At 36.7% G+C, this 24,503-nt stretch overlaps 1 protein-coding gene across 2 annotated transcripts in view; it reads right to left on the bottom strand.

Annotated features, from left to right (window-relative positions):
- The window catches only part of CUL5 (cullin 5), a 77,388-nt gene that overhangs the window by 52,443 nt on the left and 442 nt on the right, over window positions 1-24,503 (bottom strand). Inside the window, exons 1-2 of one of the 2 annotated variants that reach the window (XM_006913427.3) lie at window positions 24,281-24,503; window positions 5,669-5,778 (exon numbers count right to left, since the gene is read on the bottom strand). The exon at window positions 24,281-24,503 is cut by the window's right edge and continues 442 nt beyond it. In XM_006913427.3, the coding sequence (XP_006913489.1) occupies window positions 5,669-5,778; window positions 24,281-24,304 (134 nt within the window). In that variant the 5' untranslated portion in view covers window positions 24,305-24,503. The remainder of the gene's footprint in view (window positions 1-5,668; window positions 5,779-24,280) is intronic. The other variant, XM_025047903.1, reaches the window with a different exon arrangement.

The raw sequence follows: 24,503 nt of genomic DNA, 5'->3' as shown, positions 1-24,503 counted from the left end.
CTGAGCCCGAACTATCCAATTAAGCTGCTATTAACTTCCTGATCCTCAGAAACTGTAAGATAATGTTTGTCGTTTTTAGCTGGTAAGTTTCAGAGCAATTTGTTTGGCAGCAATAGCTAACTAACACACAGAGAAAACAACAAAGAAGGTAGGGAAATGGAGAACTATTGTAATCATTCAGGTGAGACAGAGAGGAAAAAGACAACTGGAATAGAAAGATGTTCAAGAGATATTTAATAAAAATCTATGCAACTAAGAAATTGACTCAATATGGAAGTAAAAAATCACAGGAGGTTCATGGTAGCTGCCAGATTTTTAGCTTGAGACTATGAATAACAGATTTTTATGATTCAAAATATGGAGTACATATGGAACTTAAGAGACGGATATATGCAGGAAACAAAAGATCTCATAGGTCTGGACGTTCGAGTCAGAAAAATAACCTGAATTGCTTATACAGAAGTGAGAACTCAGGTATAAGAAAAGGAAAAATATGGACCCCTGAAGGAAATCAACATTTAACTGGCATACAGGATGAGTCAGCTAAGATGACTGAAATGAGGCAGAAAAAAAGAAAAAAAAAAAAATGGTATCATAAAAATCAGCTTAGGAACAAGAAAAACATCTTTTTAGAAATTATTTATAATAGAAAGGAATTTTCTTTAAAGTCTCACAAGTTGAAAATAATTATTCAATTCTGGCTTCTATTTCACACACCAGAGTCAAACCAAACATGTATTTAAAGCAGCCAGTCTCAACTGAGGGAGTTACTGCCCCATCAGGACATTTGGAAACACATGAGAGATTTTTTTTTTTGTTTCAACAATGAGAGGTGGGTAGGGAGTATCCACTACTAGACTTTATGAGGATGAAGGCCAGAGGTGATAAACATCCCGCCATGCAAGGTTTTTTATAACTACCCAAAATGCACTGAGAAACCATGACACAGGTTATGAGAAAAGGGAAGCATATAGCTGGCCAATGTAGTTTAATGTCAGTACATTATTTTAGTACCTCAGGTTTAGATATAAGCAATCTAAATGTTATTAATATGGTTAAATAGGCTAAAATTTGGAAAGGTTTCAATTAATATAGGTCTTCCAATTTTGGTGACAGCATACATGGTAAGACATACAGGAATCCTTTAACCTAAAAGGACCACATATTGAGCAACCTTGCGTAAGTCCAAGAAAATCAAGGAGTTTTGAAAATGAGATGCTGAGGCCACTAATTGTAGCAAGTACAAGGTTATTGACTATTTCTACTTGGAAGGATACCTTATGCAAGGAAAACCACCATACTATGTTCCTGTTCTCAGTCAGGAGTGCACAGAAAATAAGTATTATTCTAGATGATAAATATTATCAACACAAATTGGCAAAAATAAAACAAAAAACCAAACAAAAAAACCCTTGCCACATTCGACATATTATTCATAAAAGTTTAAATAATTTAAGAAAAATACATGTATACATAAATGCTATGAAGTTTCAAAAGGTCTCAGCTGTTTCTCATTGAATTCTAATTTCTCAAAAGGCAGATTCATGGATATAAGTTAATATTATGCAACAAGTTCTACATTATTAGACTATTTTCTTATATGATAAAGAGAAAAAATGAGCACAACGGCTTAACATGTATAGATTATTCAATCACACATCTACAACTCACAGTATTTCACCGGTACACACACACACACAAATTATAGCAGGTCTGAGACAGCTGTCCTTAGGAAGACATGGTTGCAAGGCTAGTGCTTGGCTGGCATCTAGGAGCTTAGATTTTGGGAGAGCCCTCACCATTTCCTGATTAAGAATGGTTCACTGTGCCTAAACCTTTTATGTAAAAAAAATAAGATTTATGTTGAACACTTGCTTTTTGTCTAGGACTCTGGAATTTTGGTTCATGTCAGGTAGAGGCTGACTATGTGACCAGCTCCCTGGGCACTGAGTCTTTATTGAGCTCCCCCGGCAGACAGCATTTTACATGTGCTGTCACAATTCCTTACTGGAGGAATTAAGTGTATCCTGTGTATCCACTGGGGGAGGATACTTGGAAACTTGTACTTGATTTCCCCTGGACTTTGCCACACGCACCTACATGGCATTTTGTTTTGTATCCCTCACTGTAATAAAACATGGCCATGAATATACCTATATGCTGAGTCCTGTGAGTCTGCCTAGCAATCAGTGAACCTGGTGTGGTCTTGAGACTGCCGATATGGTTGGTGTCACAAGTGGGATTCACTAGAACAACTCTGACTCACTGAAGCATGGTAAAAGGATTGTTTGGGAAAAGGGAAGGATGAAGTGGCAAGACCACAAACCTTTGCTGCCTGGGTGGCTATGAAACAGCAGCTGAGTTGGTATCTGTTGTGAAAGCTATCTATGAAATTTTAAAATGACAGATCTAACCCAAGGAGAGTTGGCTCACTCAATTCCCTGGCTGCTTTTGGCCATACTGACTAAAGTGAGAGGAGAAAAAGCACAGGCTGGGTGATACTTTTGGTTTTTGTTCTCACCTCCAAGTAGGAAGAGAAAAGCCTCAAAAGTTCTCAAAGGCAAGCTTTGGATGGACCAAAAATGTTAACTGTGTTGCTCTCTCCTTCAAGCATGAGGAAATAATAGTTAAATTAGATCCCAGAGCTGGAGAAAGCTTTAGATAAACCAAGGGAGAGGAAACCACTCCAGCTGTTTGTAACTGCTGCTAACTTCAGTCTAACTGCTGCTGCATCAACCCCTCTGTACCCCTTGCATTCCAGTCAGGGTCTCTCAGCAACTGCAATGGCTAATGTTATAAATACTGAATTTTACTGCCAGGATTTAAATAAATTTGTAATAAGAAAAAAAGGGGCATGAGAGGTTTAAAAGATGGCTTTGTATGTTATGGCTATCACATTTGGATATATGATAAACATATAAAACAGTATATATGCTTAGACTTTCATAAATGCGAGAGGAATCCTATCAGTCAGGAAAGCTGGAAAATAAAAGTTAATGAGACACATCTTCCTTGCTTTTTACCACTGGTGAGGAGATTGGAATTTAAATGGTTTAAGTATTAGAAACAGAATTAATCTCTGTAATGGATGATATTTACTATTATTTTTACCTATTGGTGTCTCTGAGAAAAGGGAGACAAGATGAAAACAAAGGAAATCTCCAGAAGGCATGACACTTTTGTTTTAAAAAGTAGTTTTTAGTTGCTACTAAGCTCTTTTGAAATCAGATGTCTGACCCTTAGAGGCTGATGATCTTCCAGCCCAATGTGCATATTTTTGAGTGGATTAATTTAGACTTTAAGACAACATGAAATGAGCTTAGAAGAGTCTTGATCATCAACTTGGACCTGGAATTGACTGTCTGTTATGCCATATCATAGCTTTGCTGATGCTGAAGAAAAGTCACTGGCTTTTTTGGAATCCTAAATTCATAGATCCTAATTGGTTGGATCTGACTCTAGGCTGAAACTATATTGTCTGATACTGGGCTGTTTAAATCTCAACACAAGTTGTACCGAACTAAGGCAGGCACGTGCTCAATGAACAAGACTTTGACTTGAGGACTGCGGAAGATTTAAGACACTCTCTGTGAAGCCATAAACTGAGAACATCATGCCTTCTGGTTGGATCATCTGAATCACTTGCAGATAACCACAGAAAAAGGGCTTAATCTCTGATGGGGCCATCTGAAATCAAGCTACTGATTGGTTCTATATATCTGATAGAGAGACTAAGTACATTCTTGTGTTTACTGCCAAGATTCAAGTTGGAAGAGGGTACTATACTCACTCCTCATGGACTAGACTCTTGAACCCCTCTTATAAATGTCTCACTGCTATTGACCTGTATTCAGCTTTTTGAATTAGCTGCAGTTTTCCAACAATGTATTAATAACCTGATTCTATCTCCTATACCTTCACCTCTCTGAGCTTCCTTGTACACATACCTCAATAAGGAAACCTGTTTATTAAACACAGCTGTCTTCAGAAAGAAACTGATCTTTTCTAGGTTGCTCACTAGATAAATGAGGACAAAAGGAGTGGGAGGTAACATAAACCTATTCAGAAAATTTCTGAAAATTCGAGATTCCATCTTGACCAACTCCTAAATGTGATATGTCTTTCTACTTAAGTTGTACAAAAATATCTTTCTGTAAAAATGCTTTTGCTCCTCTTACAGGTCTGGATCATTGGGAAAAAATGAATAGTTTTCATTACTGAATTGGACATACTAATTTTATGACAGAAAAAACAAAACCCAGCACCAGGAGAGGAAGACATTAATTTTTGTTTTTCAGAACTATTCTTGAAAGCTGTCTCTTCTTCCTGAAGAAAAACTCCTCTAGTGTAGGCTTTCCGTGCTTCTGTGAGTGCCCTGAATTCACACTGACTGCCGAGCTTCCAATCTAACAGTGCTCTGAGGCAGCACTTCCCAAAGAACACTTCTAAATCCACACTAAATCCACACTAGTTAGGCAAATGAACTGGCCTCATGGATAAATGAAACCATTTGGAACTGATTTCAGGCAGTCCAACTGAAATCAAGGCCTGAACTGAATTAACTGGACTAAATTGGGAACTCTAGAGCAAAAGGACCCAGGGGAAGTGGGACACACTGGGGGCCTTGTTAATCTATACTGCCTAATGTATGTCTTGCTTGGGATACCCTAACGATTGTAAATTCTTTGTTTCCTGGGGTACCATGTGAACCCTGACTATCATGAAACTGTTTCAACCCTCGAAAGCTCTCAGGTCTGCTTCAACTTATGGGCCAGAGTTATACTTTGCCTGAGTTGATACCTCGGGACATGTAAAAAAGATCTATATAAAAGGTGAAAGAGAAAGTCATCTAGTTTTCTAAGATAAACCTCATGGTGTATAGGATATATTTTAATCAGCTAAAACCAAGACCTCTAAAAGGTATAACTGCAATCAATACAACAAGCTGGTCTTGCCTTGCTGTGTGGAGTCTTACTGATAACAGTTTTGCTGTAAAGTCATTTGGTCAAAAGCCAAGAGTTAACATAGCAGACCTGAGACTATATTCTTAAGAAAAGCCTTCTTAGCTTTGGCTGGCCTCTGAGAACTTGAATGGTCACCAGTTCCCTCCGACGACATAAAACTTACCTGAAATGTTAAGAATGGCTCACTGTGCCTAAATTGTTCGTATAAACATGGTTGACAATGAACATTTGCTCTCGTTTTCTAAGGGTCTGGAATCCTGGTTCATGTCAGGCAGAGGCTGCCAGCCCCCAATGAAAACCCTGGGTACTTAGTCTCCAGTGAGCTTCCCAAGTAGACAACATATCACACATGTTGTCAATCTTGTTGCTGGGGAAATTAAGTGTGTTTTGTGTGACTCCAAAGGGAGAGTACTCTGGGCAACTTGTACCTGTTTTTTCTTAGACTTCACCCCATTTGCCTTCTTCCCTTTGCTGATTTTGCTTTGTATCATTATCATGGCTATCAGTATGATATGTTCGATCCTAAGAGTCCTCCTAGCAAATCACTGAACCTAGGGGTGGTCTTGGGGGCCCCTAACACAACTAGTAATAATTTTAAACAGGTAAACAGACCAATCTAGAGTAAACATTTCATTTGGTTATAGAAATGCATCACCAAAATTTCCTTTATGTTAGCAAAAAGTTTGAATTAATGAATTACTTACGAAAATAGATCAAACCACTGCTGTTTTGTAACAGATTCCTGGCGTAAAAGCTTCAAAACAATTGGACGCATGAAATCCCACTTGTCTTCAAACTGAAGAGAACCTTTATTCTTTAATAAAAAAAAAGGATAAACAGTAGTTTAATTTAAATGCAGTTAAACCAAGCATGTTATTTTTAAGAGATAGCTAGAGAAATGTAAAAGAATCAGTTTTCCATAATGGAATCACTATAAATTTAATTTGGTAGCAAGGATTCACAGGAAGACAACCATAAAATAGAAAAGCCATTGTACAAAAGTGTATATAGTAAATAATTCAGTCTGGTCCAAAGAGGTGGTCTGGCCTTTGCCCTTGGCTTCTAGTAGATAATCGCTGGGCCCTTGGAATGTTATTTCATTATTTGCCTGGGGACCTTGGGTCATACTGGATAATTTAACAATGTGATTTAGGAAGAGGACTAGTCATACACATATAGTCTTAAAGTGGGGGCTAGGCAATCCAGAAACACCAACAATGCGACTTAGGGTGGAGACTTTGGATCAGCCAACCTGGAGACTGAGATTACCCATGTGAGCAATCAATCACACCCACATGATGAAGCCCCAATAAAAATTCTCGATGCCAAAAGTTAGGTGAGCTTCCCTGGCTAGCAGTACTCCATATGCACTGTCACATACTGAGGACGGAGTGAAATGTGACCTGACTACATGGGAGAGGACAAGGGAAGTTCTGTGTTTGAAACCCTCCCGGACTCTGCCCTTTATGTCTCTTCCTTTGGCTGATCTTAATCTGTATCCTTTCTCTGTAATAAAATGTAACCCTGAGTAGAAAAGCTTTCAGTAAGATCTGAGTCTTTCTAATGAATTTTGGAACCTCAAGCTGGTTTTGGGAGCCTCCCAAACATGCAGCTGGTGTCAGAAGTAAGGGTGGTCTTGTGTGTGGAGATAGTACCCTCTGATTTTATAGTTGTCCTAAACTCCACACAAAAAGTGTACTGAAAATCTATATAAACTCTGAAAAACAAGACCAAAAAAAACCCCCAAAAACCCACAGAAAGATACCTATCTCATTTTATAATGCTAATAAAACCCTGATACCAAATTGGTGATAAAAGAACAAGAAATGGAAACTCTAGACCAATTTAACTAGAGAACAGAAATGCAAAAGTCTTAAATAAATATTAATAAATTAAACAGGCGGCATATCAACAGAATACTTCATAATCATGTGTGGTTAAACTCAGGAATGTGAAAGTCGTTCAATATTAGAAATAAAATCAATTCATTACATTACTAAAAAGAGAAAAAGGGAAACTCCATATATTAGTCATTTGTACTGTTCCTTTTCGAATTAAGTATTGGCCATGTAACTTGCTTTTGCCGGTATCAATAGATTTCAGCAAAAATCATTAATTTTCTAAGATACCAGCACCACACACCCTTACGAAACCCATTGTTTTTACTATACAATTGTTGAAGATGTTGCTCACTTGTATCAAATAATGTTCATATACTGACTATGCAGAATATGTGAACTCCCTGAAATTATAACCCAGAAGCAGTTTCTAAATATATGGTCTGACAAGAACCTATATTAGAATCATCTAGGATGGTGGTTACACATATAGATTTCTAGAACCTACCTTAGACTTGCTGGATCAGAAGCTCTTGAGGCTGAGTTTAGAATCTGCATGTTTAGCAAATTCATGATAAAATTACATTAAAATGTTAGGACCCCTTCCCTCCAAATGAAGAACCACTAACATTAAACTCTTGTGAGAGAAAGTGATGCTTCTTACACGTCTACAAATACAGCTGATCCTAAAAGCTATTGTACTGTCTTGCCCCAGGTACCTACTTTTATCACAGTATTCTTATTACAAGAACCCACAAAAGATATTCACTCAAAATTTAGTACCAGGATTAGCTACGCTTCTTCCCTGAAAAACTAGTTTATTTTTACCTTATGGACATATTAATGTTGTCTAATTAAAAATTCAGTCAGATTTGTGATCCTATGGGATACACTTTGTGTACTAACCTTTTTCTACTGTTATTTTCCTATAACCCTCATTTCTTCATTTATTCTTCCCTCTAAGAAAATGGTGTACAAACTAACAAGTATCAAAGAACCATAGAAAGAATACACACATCTTTTCTTGACTATGACAGAGACTCATAATTCCCTCTTAATAAGAGAATACTTTATCATGTCAATTAAGTCTATTTCCATAAGCAATTTTGACAATTTATAAAATTAAATGTACCATAAATCCATCAATTAAAAATCAAAAAGGTAAAGAGGACTACAAGGGTATTCAAGATAAATTAAATACTGGTTAGGCTCTGAAATGTATCATATATGGCAAAATAATAGGAAACACATTTTCATTTTCCTATTTGATGAAAACATCCAAGAGTCAATACAGAAACATTTTCCCCAATACCCAATTAAAAGAGGAGTTTAAAAATTGAATGTTTTCTGTTAAGCTTTTATAATAGATTCCAAATTTGATACTCAAGCAATTCTTTGACTTATTCTGTTAAACTGAAGAGCATATCCTTAAAAATCATAACTAAGCAGCACCAAACCTGTTCTCTACAAAACAGAATGCCTAAGTGAAGGGACCTTCAAATTATGAACCATGATTTACAAATGTTTCCAATGGCTAACTTAAGGCTGCTTTAAGTTTTTCATTATTACTCTTACTAATTGCTAGTATAGTAAGTCTAGGATTATCTCACACGTGGGCTCTTTCAGACCAAGAGGATTTCAACATTTACCATCTCCCTGCCCCTTTATTATTCACTCCTTACATCACAACTAATTCCCTTACAGGTACTCTTCTCAAAAACACAAATGGGCCATGGGGAAGCCAATGGGGAGTTGGCCATGGAAGATATGTGGGGGAAGAATATTCCAGGCAGAGGAAGCAGCCATTGCAAGGTAGAACATAGAAGATGTACTCAAGGTAGAACAAAGTAAGGACAGAGGAAAGAGCAGATGAGATCAGAAAAACAAGAGGGCTGGATCATGTAAGGCCTTGAAAGCCATTATAAAGACTTTAGCTTCAATATAAGTGAGATGGGGAACCATTAAAAAATTCTGAGCAAGAAGTGACATTTAAAAATCTCCGTGATTGCTAGGTTGAGAATACATTACAAGGGGCAAGGGTTAGAGATGGGTAGGGTTCGGAGGCAAGGTGAGAGATGATAATGACTTCGACCAGGGTGGTAACAATGGAGTCAGTAAGTTGTAGATTTTATGTTTTAAAGGTGGCACTAACAGAATTTCCTCACAGTATACATTTGAGAGAAAGAAATAAAGGATGATTCTAAGGCTTTTATCTGATAAAATTAATTCGTATATCAGGACCCACAAGATGGAGGCCATCCTTATGGCCAGTCCACATCACAAATCCAAACCTAAGTCAGGCTGCGCATACAGGAAACTGCTCCCTGTCAAGGGAACTTAACACTAATCACAACCTCCAACTCAGCTTTATATAGATAACCTTAATGGGGACAAAAAAAAAAAAAAAGGACCTGCTTACATTATAAAGAAAGCCCTGACCTCCTAGCCATCCTTAGCCCTGTTTACACATTGCTTCCTCTGACATTCTATAAAACTCACTCTTGCTCAAAATCCCTCATTAAGAATGCTCTACTGCTTGTTAAGCACTATATTTCCCTAATCTATGGATTATTTTTCCTTTAATAAAAGTTTTGTGATTTGACATGTCCGAGTATGGCATTGCCATCAACTGGAATGGAAAAACTGCAGATGTAACAGGTTTAAAAATGAAAGCTTAAGAATTTGGCTTTAGACATGTTACATTTGACACATTTAAACACATTTGAAGATGTTAAATAGGCAACTTGATAAGCAAATAGAGATTTAAAAGAAAGGTCTGATTAGGAAATAAAAATTTGTAAGTCATTAGAATACATGTGGGTTTTAAAAGATTACTGGAAGAGACCACTAAAGGAGTGAATATAAGTAGAGGAGAATATCCAGGCCTGAGTTTTTAGGTATCCAGCAATAAGAAGTAGAAAAAAGAGTAAGAACTAAGAAAGAAGACAAAGCAACCAGAGATGGCAAGAGAATCAAGAGTACGGCATTCTGGAAACCGAGCGAATAAAGTGTATCAAGAAAGAGGGGGTTGATCAGCTTTAGCAAATGCAAGATAACTGAAATAACAACATTGAAGTCATTGAGATTTTTGTCAATATCAGTTTTTTATAGAGTGATAAGGACAAAAGACAGACTGGAGTAGAATTAAGAAAGAAAGGAAAAAAGTAGAGAAAGAACAGACAACTTGACAATTTTTGCTGTGAAAGGGAGCACAGAAATGGCATTGTAATTATTAGGGTGAGAGGGAGTTGATTTTTTTTTTACAATGTAATATGTTATGTTTGTATACTGATAGGCATGTTCCAAGATATAATATTGACGTATAGGAGAAAAAGGGAGAATACTGCTGTAGAATTTAAATTGCCCAGGGTGGGCAAGAGAGAATGGAATCTGATGCACTGGTGGAGAAATTGGCTATATGCTAAGAGAAGGCAAAGTATGTACATGCAGATGCTGGTAGGTAGATAGATGTGCTATCATGCTGAGAAGTTCATTTTTTAAGTTCTCAGTGATGTGGAAATAAGAAAAATGCCTTGGAGAATGGAGGAGGAGGTGCAGGAATTTTGAGAGAAAAGATGGGAAGCAGACATCTAGGAAAGTGGAAAAATAAATGATTACAGAAGTGTAGTGTGACTGGGCTCAATTATAGTTTGTGGTCACATATCTAAAGTGAAAAGAGCATGAGGGCATTTTCTTCTGCAACATTTAACTACACAGGTGCTGGCACTAAAAGGTGAGGAGATAGATTTAACCAGGGTTGTGGTTTTCCCCAGTGAAACAAAAGAGGAGCAATGGAGTCAAAAGTGTATTTGAAGGAGTGATTATAATTATTGAACAGAGAATTTATGCTGGGTAAGGGAGAAAGAAAAGACGTCAGGATGATGAGAGTCCTGCTTTCAATCATGATGAAATAAAGGAGCCAGATTTCCCCACCTGCCTAAACAACTAGAAAGCCAAAGGGCAGTACTGGACAGTGCTTCCTGAGAAAAGGAAAACAAATGAGGTGACCCCTACAAATGCCCAAGCATATTGCCTAGAGATTTCAGGCCTCAGCACAAGCAGGGGAAAATGAAATAGCCTGATGATTTTACTAATACTCGAAGACAGATTTCAGAGTTTGGGGATGCCAAAGCAATGAAAATTCGTGGCACCAGAGTATAAGAAAATAGGGAGCTACACAGAGAGGGAGCTCTGGAGATATATAGAGGGGTCCCCTTGAGTCTTTGTTTGAATATTGACTTAGACAAGTGTGTGAGAAAACTATCAGAGACTGGGAAAAGAATTATTAGACAGGAGTAGACAGCAATCACCAGAGCCCACACAAGGTGAGACTAGGAGTACTTCATGTTCTCACTAGCCAGAGTAGAAATGTTTCTTAATATGCCAGGAATTGGTAGAGTCCTCAGAAAGGTACAGCATCTATAGTGGAGCCAAAGTAGCCCTACCCTGAATGTTGTTCTAGACTCACTCTAACAAAACTTAAAAGCAAGCTTCAAAATGTTCAAACTGATTACAAGCAATTTAACTGTGTCAAAGCCAAATCCAAAAATATTTTAAAAATCCAGCCACTAAAACATGAAACTCACAATGTCGGCAACCAATCAAAAATTACCAACCAGGCAAAGAAAGAAGATATAACCCACGAAGAGAAAAACCCATCAACAGAAACTGACCCAGAAATGACATAGTTTTAGTAGACAAAGATGTTAAACCAGCTATTATAAATATACTCCACACATTCAAGAAGACAGAGAAAAGCATGAACATCGTAGAAACAGGAGTTTAAAAAATGAGTATCAGTGAGCTGTGGGACATCAAATCATTCTAACCTACATATGACTAGAGTCCCGGGGTAGGGGGGATATTTGAAGAAATAAAGGCCAAAATGTTTCCTAATTTGATGAAAACTATAAACCTACAGATTAAAGACATTAATCAATATGGTGGCAGAAATGAGTTGTAGACCCTAGAAGAGTTAGATTATTGAAATAAGAGTACTTGAATGAGTTATAAAGACAGGAGTGGTTAATTAATCAGAGTAGGATGCTTGAAATTAAGGTTATAGAAGGGTGGAATTTTTAAAAGTTTCTCATATTTTTACTGGTTTTGTTTAATCACTGCATTGCATGATTTTCTACTATTTCTTTCATTGCAAATATATGGCATTTGGCTAATTTTGTACATATGATATCTGTGATACAAAAGAGAATTTCCTGTGTTTACCTTTAAATATTTTACTTTACATTTCCATGGGTAGTTCAAATACCTAATATCTGTAAATAAAATTGAGTTCAGTTATTTACACCCTCTATTATTTAACTTCAGCATAATCTTCATTATAGATCACGCCATCATTTTGATCATTTTACATTATAATATCTAATTGCTAGTTGTGTGTTAGACACTATTCTAAATACTTACAAGTGTATTAATTCATTTAACCTTTGTGTTAGGTGATAATCCTTGTGTTATCCTATGTGTTAGGTGATATCATTTTATAATGAAAAATAATACACTGTAACCTGAGATTAGGTTATTTCCTTAAGGTTACTGGTAATAAGCGGCAGAGCAGGGGTTCAAATCTAAATAATTTGGTTCTGTTAGAGCCACATTCTTAACTCCTTGAATCTTTCTTGGATGAGAAATGAAGAAACTTCTAATGTATGGGCCAGATCCAGCCCGTGGCTTAATTTCATCAATCTGTAAATTGCAAAAACAAACAAACAAACAAACAAACAAACAAAAAAACCAAGAAACTATGATATAATAAATTAGTGGCAGTTATCTAGAAGCCATAAGGTGAAAGCATCATTACATAAAAAACATATTTACTCTTAAACTATTTTCCCAAAAGTTGAATTTTTCCATTGAAATAAAAAATATATTACACTTCCCTTCAAAGCCTTTAGGTTTTTCTTAGAGGAAAATTAAATTCTGACAATGCTTACATTTTAGACACACAAATTGACTTTAAGAAAAAAAATTATAATACTGATAAGAGTTTATTTTGGGGTGCTTCTTCATCATTCACTTATTAATACCTGAGTGCCTACTGTACATGAAAAATTATACCAGTCATTGGGACACATAAATGAAAGTTCTTCAAGGAATTCACATTCCAGTATAGTGTTTCTTAAATTGTGGTTCATGGACTCCTAAAAAGGTTCCAAGATTTATTCCTGAGGCTCAAATCTATAAAAATAAACTTTTTTTATTAAAAAAATTAAATATTAATGCAAGTAGAGTCTGGATCATTTTTATGACCTTATGTATGACCAAGCAATAATCGTAAGACGGAAAAAATTACAAATGTATTAAAATTAAGAACTTTAGTTCCTCAAAAGATACCTCTAGGAGTGAAAAAAGCAACTCACAGAGTGGAAGAAGATATATACCCAAGAAAGGCTCTTATCTAGAATATGCAAAGATTCCTAAAAACCAGTAATAAAAGAAAGACAATCCAATTTAAAAACTGGCAAAACTTTGAACCCTTCACGAAGACAATATCTAAATGGCCAAAAACTATATGAAAAGGTGCCCATCGTCGATAATCATCAGAGAAATACATATTAAAACCATAATGAAACATTACTACACACAAGCAAAAAAGCTAAAATAGAAAGGAATGACAATACCACGTATTGGAGAGAATTTAGAGATTTTAGGGCTTTCATCATGCTGGTGAGAGTATTAATTGGTACAACCATTTTAGAAAACTATTTAGTATATATGAAAGCTAAACATATGTATACTACATAATCCAGCAATTACACTCCTAGGTATACCTCCAACTGAATTGCATACATATGTCTACCCAAAGACTTGTAAAAGATAGTACACAGTTATCTTTATTCTCAATAGTAAAAAACTGGAAACAACCCAATGTCCATCAACAATAGGATGGATAAATTGTGGGACAGTCATAAAAATGAAATATAGCAACAAAAATATAGATGGATCTCACAATGTTGAGCAATGAGGTCAGACACAAGAGTACATATAATCAATGTCCAAGAACAGGCAAAACACATCTACTGTTATAAGAAGTCAGAACACTGATTACCTTGGGGAGGGGGTTAAAAGCTAAGAGTTGGACGAAGCAAGAGAGAGGGGCTTTCAGGAGTATTGTTAATATTCTATCTAGATCTGGATGCTGATTATACAGGTATGTTTACAACTGTACACTAATGATTTGTATATATTTCTGTATATAGGTTATAACGCAATAGTTTAAAAATTGTCATGTTAGTGTTGTTCATTTAAATCTTACTGAGTTTTTAGTGTATTTAACTGGTAAATCTATTTTTAATTGTTAAAGAATTCTGAGCTTGATATTTATAGTTTTACATTTAAACATATTAAGAATGTTAAGTTCTTTCTCCTCTTCCTTCCCATCCCTCCTTCTTGAATAATTCAGTCAAAAAGCAAGATTCCTCACTGTCAGAGAAGGAAGTTACATACATGAAAAAAGAAAATAACAATTAAATTTATTAGAATTGAATTTATTGGAATTGGAGTGATTGGAGTGAACTCATGAGTTTTGATAATACAGATACAGAAATAAGTATAGTATAGCAGTTTGTGTGTATCCTAGTTCATTCCAGAGAGGGCCTGAAAACAATGATACCCCAACTGCAGTTAGCATACCTAGCACCCAGATCTTGATTTCTTAATACCATATGCCACAAAAAAGATCCTTAGAGAAAATGCTAATTCCAAAACTGGAGTAGGGATGATCCTAAAACACATTTTTGTGCCAGAAAGTAAGAAAGTATTCACTCTAAGCAAAATAAACTATAGTAACATTATAAAACACATTAAATAATGCTTTGGATGGAGGGAAAACGGTAGTCATTGGCTACTGACATGATTATATTTAACTTCTAAAGATTATCTACAAATTCACTGAAGGAAAAATTGAAAGGGAGTCTAACAGGAAGCTAATGCAATAATCCATATGAACAATAAATGATGAAATCGTAAACTGAAGCAATGAAACAAAAAGGTGTTAATGATATGAGGTCTGTGAAGCAGACTTTATAAGAATAAAATTATGACTTGCCACTTATTGAATGTGTGACCTTGAGTAAGTTACTTAAACTCTTTGGGCTCCAGCTTCATCTACGTAAAATGGATTTAATAAGTATCTAGTTGAAAGGGCTGTTATAGGTATATATATGTACAATGTTCAGAAAAGTGGTTGACATAAACAAACATTACACAAATGTTGGCTATCATTATAATATTAGTACTACTACTGCTTCTACTTCTCCTACAATAACAGGATTTGGTGGTAATTAGATGTGGGAATGAGAGAAGAATGCTAAAAATGACTCAACAAGAGTAGTATTAAGGCCCTAAGCTCTCAAATGACTAGTATATAGTCCCTCCCATGACCAGTATCCCCCAATATAATTCATAATACAAAGGATAGTGTAAATTCTAAAATATAGATTAAATGCTTGAAAGTTTTCATTTAAAAAATCAAATATAACCCCCACACATTTTTTTTCTCATTTTTTTCTATGGGGGTAGGATATCCTAAACATCGTTCTGCCTATCTGATAATACAACATAGCTCTCAAATTTCTTGCTTGAGTGAATGGCTGGTGGAATCACTGACCACAGAAGAAATGCATAGGGAGGAATACATGTGAGCTGGATGGTATCAGGGAGAGGACATGAGTGCAATTTTGGACATATTGTCAGATAAAAGCAAATGCTGAAGTTATAACTCTCTTGGCCTCTATTTCTTGTTCCCTGTGTTCTCCCTTTCTCTTTATTTTAAATAAAAGTTTATTTACTACTAAATTGCTTCTTAATGTCTCCCCCACAGAGCTGAGACCAAAAAAAAAAACCAGTGTCCAGTTTCTCACAATTAGGAGAGACAGGATGAAAACTGAAAGAAAAAAAAAGATGAAAGAAAAACAAGTGAACAGTTCAGCTCCCTTTCCCTGCTCCAATAGGTATAAAGAAATCGGGATCTCTTAATATAACATGTTGGTTGCCCAGACCCAAATAAAATATATTCGACTTTATCTGAAAAGTATTCCCTAATGGAAGAATCAATTCTAAAACAGATTGACAGTAATGTCCCACGATCTCTTATCTGTAGACATGGTGGTTGTTTCAAAGAAAAACAAATATGCATTAGGAAGTAAATTACAGAAAAAGTTTAACTTTTTGTAACATGTTTGGAGTGGGAGGAGGTGTTACAGGCCAGTAATGAAAGATGCTATATAGATCTTTCTGGAATATATTATCACTTAAAAAATGTGCACACCTTCCATTGACATTCAAGAGTGCTTTTCCAAGCAATGAGTTCATCTACAACAATTCCATTTTATTTAATCCCAAGAAAAAGAGTAGACATAAAATTGCTTATCCATAAATATAAAATTCGTCACCAAGTTAAAAAATAGGAATGCTTCAATAAACACATAAAAACAAACAAAAACAGAAAAGTCCACTGGCTTGCAAAATGTTTTAAAAGTAATCATTTTTAAATGACTCACTTTGCAACAAAAATACAAATACTACCTATTGGTTTGCCTGAAAATCTCCAGAAATCTATACAGGACAAAACATACCCCATCAAATAAAAGGAGCAATATCACTATAATATTTTATAATGTCAAATGTTGCATTTAAGAGAAAATAAAGAATGTAGTTATTATTGCTGTACATCTTGCTAACTCTTCATGACAAAAATGTAAGAAAAGCTAAGGTGAAAGGACAACTTAAAGGCAATACTAGAAATAATAACATCTATACAATTAACAGCAATTATTTTTATCACTTGTATTCTTTCATGCCAGTAACATTTTTACCACAACCCAATTTTTTTCAAGATTTGTATTTGTTCTCTTTGAAGTTCCTTATCTATTAAGGATTATATCCAGTGATAGCATTTACTAACTCACAAAAGGAATCCAATTGTATATTTTAGGCTTCTCATATAAATTATGAGGTTAGCTACTTGAATGTGTGGGTTCCCATATTGTCTATGAGCCGCTAGTGCCCCCAGTTACTAGATTTTAAAACCACATCTGCAATTCCCATTAACCAAAAGAACCACAAACTACAGTATATATTTGAATACTGGCAATTCTCACTATATTCCAGCTATACCACCCTTCTGAAGCTGTTCCTCAAAGATGCCAAGCTCACCTCAGCAACAATGTCACCACAGAGAGGTCTTCCCAAACCAATCTAAGAAAAATGCCCTTCCCCCTTTCTTCTCTGCATATCTAGAGCCAAGGTCTTGAGCTGGTAGAAGAAATACTTTGATTTGCTATGATGAAATTTGAACTCGGACTAAACACTACTTTTTAAGACCAGAAAGATATGGAATCTGGCTGAAATGTCATTAAATGCTAGGGAAGGAAAATTCAACAAAACATAGTGAAGTGATATTTAAGGAGAAAAATAATTTTCTGTTGTAAATAAGTAAAATAGTGCCCCATCTTCTGAACACTCTTGATTATACTGTTTTCTTCACAGCCCTCATTACTGCAAAGACTACCCAGTGTGTTGTGCTTATTCCTTTGGTGTCAATATTTATACATTAGAAAATAAGCTCCAAAGACTAAGGGCCTTGTCTGTCATATTCAGTACTGTATCACTGACACAATAGTATCCAGCACAGAGTAGATGCTCACATATCTGTAGAACGAACAAACCCACTACACAGATTAAATATCCTTGATATTACCTGTACGTATTCCATGTATTATGATCAATGTTTTAACCTGAGCTGTAACTTGTTTACAGAGCCTATCAGGCAACAATTTACTCTACCTATTATAGGGAGGAAAGAGGCAGAGGACTTTCTATGACACAACTGAGTTCACCAGGATCTAGAAAAATACCTAATAAGAAACACCTGTCTTTGTCTACTTATCTCCTCCACTCTTCCCTGTCCACCAGACAGAGGCCTTAGTGTCCTTTTGATACCCTCCTGCAGTCTAAAATTCTCCTCTTGTAAGTTTATCTTAAACTGTCACTTCCTGTTAGTAGCTTTAACATACATCACCTCCAGATTATGGTAACTATTTACTCATTTATTTTTACAAACAATGAAAAACTCTCACATTTACATTTATCCCAGTTTTACATAAGTGATTTAGTCCATTATTGCCACTCCTACCTCTACACATGCTGAGTGTCAACTGTAACCATGTCTCTAGGACAAGCCAGTGGAGTGAGGGAAGGCAGCCCTAAAAATCATGGCCCTCTCAGATGCCCAGACAATTTCCATAAACTTAACGAAAATTTACAAGTAAGATTCTAAATAAATGAGGCCCTCGTTTATAATAAACATTAAAAATAATTATCCAGTAGTGTATCTTAACTATACTGAAAACATTCAAATCTTGGTATCGTGTGTGTGTGTGTGTGTGTGTGTGTGTGTGTGTGTGTGTGTGTGTGTGTATCCCTTGCCAAGTGTGTTCCTGATTTAATGCCTTTGCATCAGCTGTTCTGTTCCCTCTACCTGCAACTCTCCTCCTAAATATGGACATTGATTTTTCTCTTGCTTCATTCAGGTCTTCCCTCAAATGTGATCTCCTTAGAGGCCTTCCTATATCATATCAAAAATAACACCTATCACTCTCTTTCACCCCCATTATATTTCTTCATAACATTTACCACAACCTGACCTTACAGCACATATTTGCTTATATGTTTACTACTCTCCTCTACAAAAAAATGTAAGTTACATTTAGAGCAGGAATTTGTCTGCCTAGATCACCATTATCTAGTTGGAATAAGAAAATGCTATATATTTGTTGAATGAATTTACTTTCCACAGACTTAATGCCTCCTGTTATGGTTTCATTAGCACATACGCCCTCATCATGGCCACACCACAAATGAGAATTTGAATACACACAAAATACATGAAATGATGAGTAACAGGTTTTATGTGTAAGAGCCAAGAAGAGATTGAGGGCTTAACAATATATCTGCTCACATATCTTTCAAATATACATCATTATCTATGGAACTTTATTTTAAACTCCCTTGCCTAGCACTGAAGACCTTTCACAATCTGACCCTGAATTTCCTTTGTATTTTTGTCTCCTACTATTTCCCATACTCTGAGCTACTATGCAGCAACAACTGCAAGGAGCACCATTCATACAGAATACAACAAAACATGCTGTACTTCTTACACTGCTGCAATATTGATCTAGTCTCCACTCCTGCCAAATTTTCTGCTAATCAACACCTACAAAAACTCCACCCATTTTTCAAAATCCAGCTCCAATGCTTTCTCCATAAAACTTTTCCAATCATCTCACCAGAAATGATATTCTCAGTCTGTGAGGGACCACACAGCACGCAGTAATACTCCTGAAGTTCTTGCCTTAGAGCAAGTCGTTAGTACTTTTTCATCTCCTTTAGTATATGGTAAGTTCCCAAATAGGCTGAACATTGTTTTACATAGCTTTGTATCCTTCGTGATGCCTTGTACATAGGTAGAATAAAATTATTTTAATAAATTCTACACACATTCTGAATCACTCCTTTGTATTTCCATTTTCTTTCCTCTCAAAGGGCAAAAACATTCCACTGAGAAAAGTAGTGAGCTTCCTATTTCAGTTTAAAGTGTTTATTTTCTTGTGGATTTATTTTATACCTCTACTCCCTCTCTCTCCCTCTCTCTAGATCTAGCTAGAATGGAATTAAATCATAAATTCCTCCCTTTAAGCAATCGACACTCATTTAATAAGCATCTATAATGCCTGGGTACTGCACCATACTTTTCTTTTCAACCAATTATCATTTATTTACTGAGCACCTACCGTGAGTGATCGCCGCACTAGATGGTTAAGGCATCAACAGATTAATAAAGTCCTAGCACTAATGGGCCTTACAACTCAGAAAAGGAATTAGATATGTAAACAGATCCTCTACTTAATACATAAGACATAATGTAAGTGTAGAAGAGACTGATGCAGTGCTATGGTTGTGCAGAGCAGGCAACAATTAATTCCAAATGAGAGCGCTAAGGAAAAACGAGACATTTGGGCTAGGTCTTGATGAATAAATGAAATTTCAACAAGCAAACATTGAGGGGAAGGGACATTCCTGACGGAAGAAAAAGTAAACATAAAGAGTCTTGAAAACTGGTATGCTAGTGAAGCAACAAATAATCAGACAGGTAGAGAGAAAGAGGTAGAAAGGAGGGGAGCAGGGAGAGAGAAGAGGGGGGAGGGGGAGAGGGTGAGAGGGGAGGGGGCAGAGGAGAGAAAGAGAGAGAGAGAGAGAGAGAGAGAGACAGAGAGAGAGACAGAGAGAGAGAGAGAGAGAAAGGAGGAAGAGAGGGAGAGGGAGAGAGAATGAATGTCAATATGAATGTTATTAGGGAGAAGACCCAGCTGGAAGGATCTCAAAGAATTTGAACCATCAAAGGTATCTGAGCAGGAAAGTGATACGGTTAGCACTGTTTTGGTCTAGAGCTCAAATCAGAGGTGAGAGATAAAAATAGTGAAATCACGGGAGTTAAGGCTGTCCCAGAAAAAAAGTACAAAAAGTACAAAGATAGAAAAGGGCTGAAGATTAAATCCTGAGAAATAATTATATTGCAGAGGAGAGGAGGGAGATCACTAAAAAACACAAATGATTTGGGAGACAGGAGACCAAGGAATGTTATAAAAACCAAAAGGAAGCAGAAGTAGTAATCAACAATATCAGAAGAGAATGAATGTATCAGAGAAAAATCTCATTTGACAATCAGGAGGTTGCTAGAGCTTTTAAGACTAACAGCTTCACAATAATTGTGTGAGAGTAGAGAGAAAGCCAAGTCACAGTAAGTTAAGGAAAAAGGTGAAGAATTATAAAGGTGGAACTGGGGGCTGCTTTTCTAAGAACTGTGATAGTAAATAGAAAGAGAAAAGGGCAAAAGTTTGAAGCCAAAGCAGAGCACAGGTTAAGTTTATATGAGGAGTTACATGAACTTTTTATCCCCTTATAAGTGAGAATATAGGAGAATGACACAAAAGTAACAGGAGACATGCTGCCAAGCATGGGGAGAGGTGGGGTTGAAGGCAGAACAAGTGGAAGGAAGCAATACAACAGGTATCTTGGAAAAGAGAACATAAGGGTACTAGAAAATTTTGTGGTATCGACCAAGGAAGTTAAGGACAAACAGCTGGATAAAATAATGTGCTAAGAATTAAATGGGATGATGCTCAGCAAAATAAGATTTAAACAGTTGCTATTTAGAAAAGGAGTACTCAGTTGAAAAGGAGTACTCAGGAGTACTGAGGGCATAGATGATAATTGCAAAAGTAAAGGAACAAGCAGAATTAAACATTAAAAGTTAAAGTAGCACTATTAAAAAGTTTTTGAAGATATATATATCTCCCAAGCAACTGATAACTATATATGTCAAAATGTACCATACAAATCTTTGTATAACCAAAAGATTTCCAAAGTCCAGCAATAGCCCACTTGCTTTAAATAGAGAATACAGTCATTATTACGATCAAATTCCAGTATAAAAAAAGTAGGTAGTTTTTATTACATTCAGTTAAGACTTAAAAGTTCCATTTCAACGTTTTGAATCTTGTTATTTTTCATAATATATTAGCTATCCTTCTGAACCCTGTCATCCACAAATTCAATAAACTTAATCCAGGTTAGTGGAAAACACCAGGACATTTTCCTTCAGCAGGCCACCAAAAACACCCCTTCAGGGTTGATGATATTATTCATCATTCTTCAGGTACAGTTTAACTGAAAATGAATCAAATTCTAACTGGATTCTCATCTAGCCCACATAACTCCATTCTGACCATAGGACATGATAACTCTGTCAACTATGCTCTGATGAAATCTAATTGCACAATATCTAAGGCATTTTTCTAATGCTAATGAAGCAGTCTATTCTGTCAAAGAAGGAAATGAGGCTGATGTGGTCACTCCCTCACCAGTCTTAGGCTCTCTATTCAAGGTAGCACCAGCCTTGAATTCAAATGATCCTATGAATTATGTTATGGGTCTACCCTGGCAGGGGCACACTACATTTCTACAAGAAGAAAAACTTCCCACTTTTTAATTAGCTACTTCTAAAGATGAATTTAAAGCACCCCCCCACACACACACACAATCACCACCAATAAGGAGAGAAAAAAGAAAAAAAGTTTCCTGGCCAATTTAAATATGTAAACTTTTGGTAATATTTATAATGTCCACCATGTCACATTAGTTGTATATGTTTAAAATCACATACTATATAAAATAATCTTAAAAAATTTTTTTTTGCCCTTTCGACACTTCATGGAACAATTTTATTGAAAAATTTCCAGTGCGCCTTTAACTTTTGTTTTCATGTTCACAAGAGCAGGGGTCCCCAACCCCTGGGCCGCAGTCTAGTACTGGTCTGTGGCCTGTTAGGAACCGGGCCACACAGGGCCATACAGTAGGAGGTAAGCTATGGGCAAGCAAGCGAAGCTTCATCTGTATTTGCAGCTGCTCCCCAGCACTAGCATCACAGCCTCAGCTCCACCTCAGATCATCAGGCATTATCATAGGAGCCTGGGTCCCTGGTGCCAAAAAGGTTGGGGACCACTGTACTAGAGTGACTAAGTCATTTACCAGTTTTTTCAAAGCATCGTCACATTCCTTCTATTGATAAAAGTTGTTTGAATTACATAACTTCTGAATCCTTTTTTCAACCTATATAGTAATTGCCCATTTTCTATACATTCAGGCAGTTTTTTCATTCTACAGATGTGTGCTGTAGATGTAGATTCATAATCTCTACAAGATAACCACTTACTTGTATTGACTGATAGAGCTTCAGACTTTTATCTCCTCCAAACAATCCTTTGCAAGGCTTTGAATGGAGCAGAATAAAGTAACTCCCTCTTTTCTAAGAGAGAATTTTTGGTGGGGCAAGACCTTGCTGTATATATGCAGGTAATCAAGTCAAAATTTCAGAGACTTGGGAACCCAATTATTCTTTAAACACATTTCAGTTAATAACATAAGCTCTTGCTCATGTAAACATGTGAGTGCATTAATAGGAACCTTTAGAAATTAAACAAGTTTTCTTTCTGAACTATTAGAACTCTACTGTTTATAAGAGTGGAGTAGGATGGGTTACTCAATTCTCATGAATTAGTTTTCTTAGAGAAACCGAAGGAGCAGTAATTCTAGTAAGTTATGTATATTGTGTACTAATTAAGTGCCAGTCATGGTTTTAAGCATTTTACATACATTAACTCAATTTTCGCAATGCTCTATGAAACAGGTGCTATGAATAATTCCATTTCATTGATGAGGAAACCCAGGTAGATTAATAAACTTGCCCAAAGTCATACAGTTTCCAGGTGGCCAAAATCCAGTCTGATTCTAGGCCCTCCCCCTTTTAAAAGAAAGTATAATGCCTCTTAATAAAAAGTTTGACATTTTATAAGACAGTCCCATCTACTGGGCAATTAATATCAGTAGTACAAAGAAGACACTGAGTGAGATTCTGGTATCTTAATAAATTTTCTATTCAATTATTTTCTACTATCCATCCACAGTGTCTGAAGGCATAATGACGGGTTTGAGGGAGGAGTATTTCATTCTTTCTATTTATTATGTTCCTGAGCTACTAAGACCCCCATTTCAGTAAATACTTTTAAGGCAAAACATTCCTACTATAAACACAAGCATAGAATAAAAAGAATAGTGCCATGTCTTCCTCATTCTCCTCTAAAAGTTTTGACTGATGGTAAAGAATTTGCCCCTCTGGGTCTAGATCTTCCTTGTTATCCCAAATATATAAAACTAACTTTAATCGTTTTCTTTGATAAAGTAACTTCCTTAAATCCTGAAACGATGTAGCACTTCCTCAGTAGTCATCTGGTTATGAGCTGCAATGGGGTTAAGAAGCAGTTTCCTAAGGGAAAAAAAGGGTGAAATATAAACTCAAGAATGGGCGAATAGGAGGGAAAGTATAGCGTGCAGAAAAGGGAGGAAGGGAGCAGGGTGGAACGCAGTGTTGTCTGATTTGGAATTTCGCAGAGAATGAGAACAGAAATTGAGGAGGTGGGGGGCAGAGTCACTGATACCTATGTTAGGCAGCATTTTCTTGGATTTTTCTTTATGTATCTTAGACTCTCGCTTCAGAAGAAACTGAGACCCTAGGAGTACTAACTGCTCAACAAGCCATGGCACAGCACCACCATTCATCTCCCGCCCAAAGCCAAAGCTCGTCCCTTGAAAGCATCGCTACCCGCCATCCCTGAGCCGGGCCTTCCACACACCGGTCAACCGGCGGGAGGGACAACCAAAGCCTCTCGACCCCAAGGCCAGAGACCCGCGTTCCGGTTCTTGGTGACTGCCTCCCCAGCTTCCCTTCCAATAGACAACCTTTGAATACTCCCACAATTCGCCCCCGAACCTGAACCGAGCCTTTCCCGAAGAGCTGAACCCAGCGGTCATGGAGTAAAAGCCAAGCTGGACTGAGGGTCTTACCTTTAACAGATTAGACGTCGCCATGTTCCTTCAACTTAGATTCTCGCGAGACGGCGCGAGATTTCGTGGCGCTCTGGGGCAGGCCACAACTGAGGCCGGAGTTCCCACCGGGACTGACGGGCCCACCCGTCCGCACTGGGGGTGTGCTGGGCGCCGCGGCGGCGTGCTGACAGCGCTGACCTCGTCCCAGGCACCTGGAGCTTCCTCTCTCTTTCCCCCTACC

The sequence above is a fragment of the Pteropus alecto genome, unplaced genomic scaffold, assembly GCF_000325575.1.
Source record: "Pteropus alecto unplaced genomic scaffold, ASM32557v1 scaffold385, whole genome shotgun sequence".
NCBI lineage: Eukaryota > Metazoa > Chordata > Mammalia > Chiroptera > Pteropodidae > Pteropus > Pteropus alecto.
The sequence above is the reverse complement of the archived record's forward strand: the minus strand, read 5'-3'. Positions and strand labels throughout refer to the sequence as shown.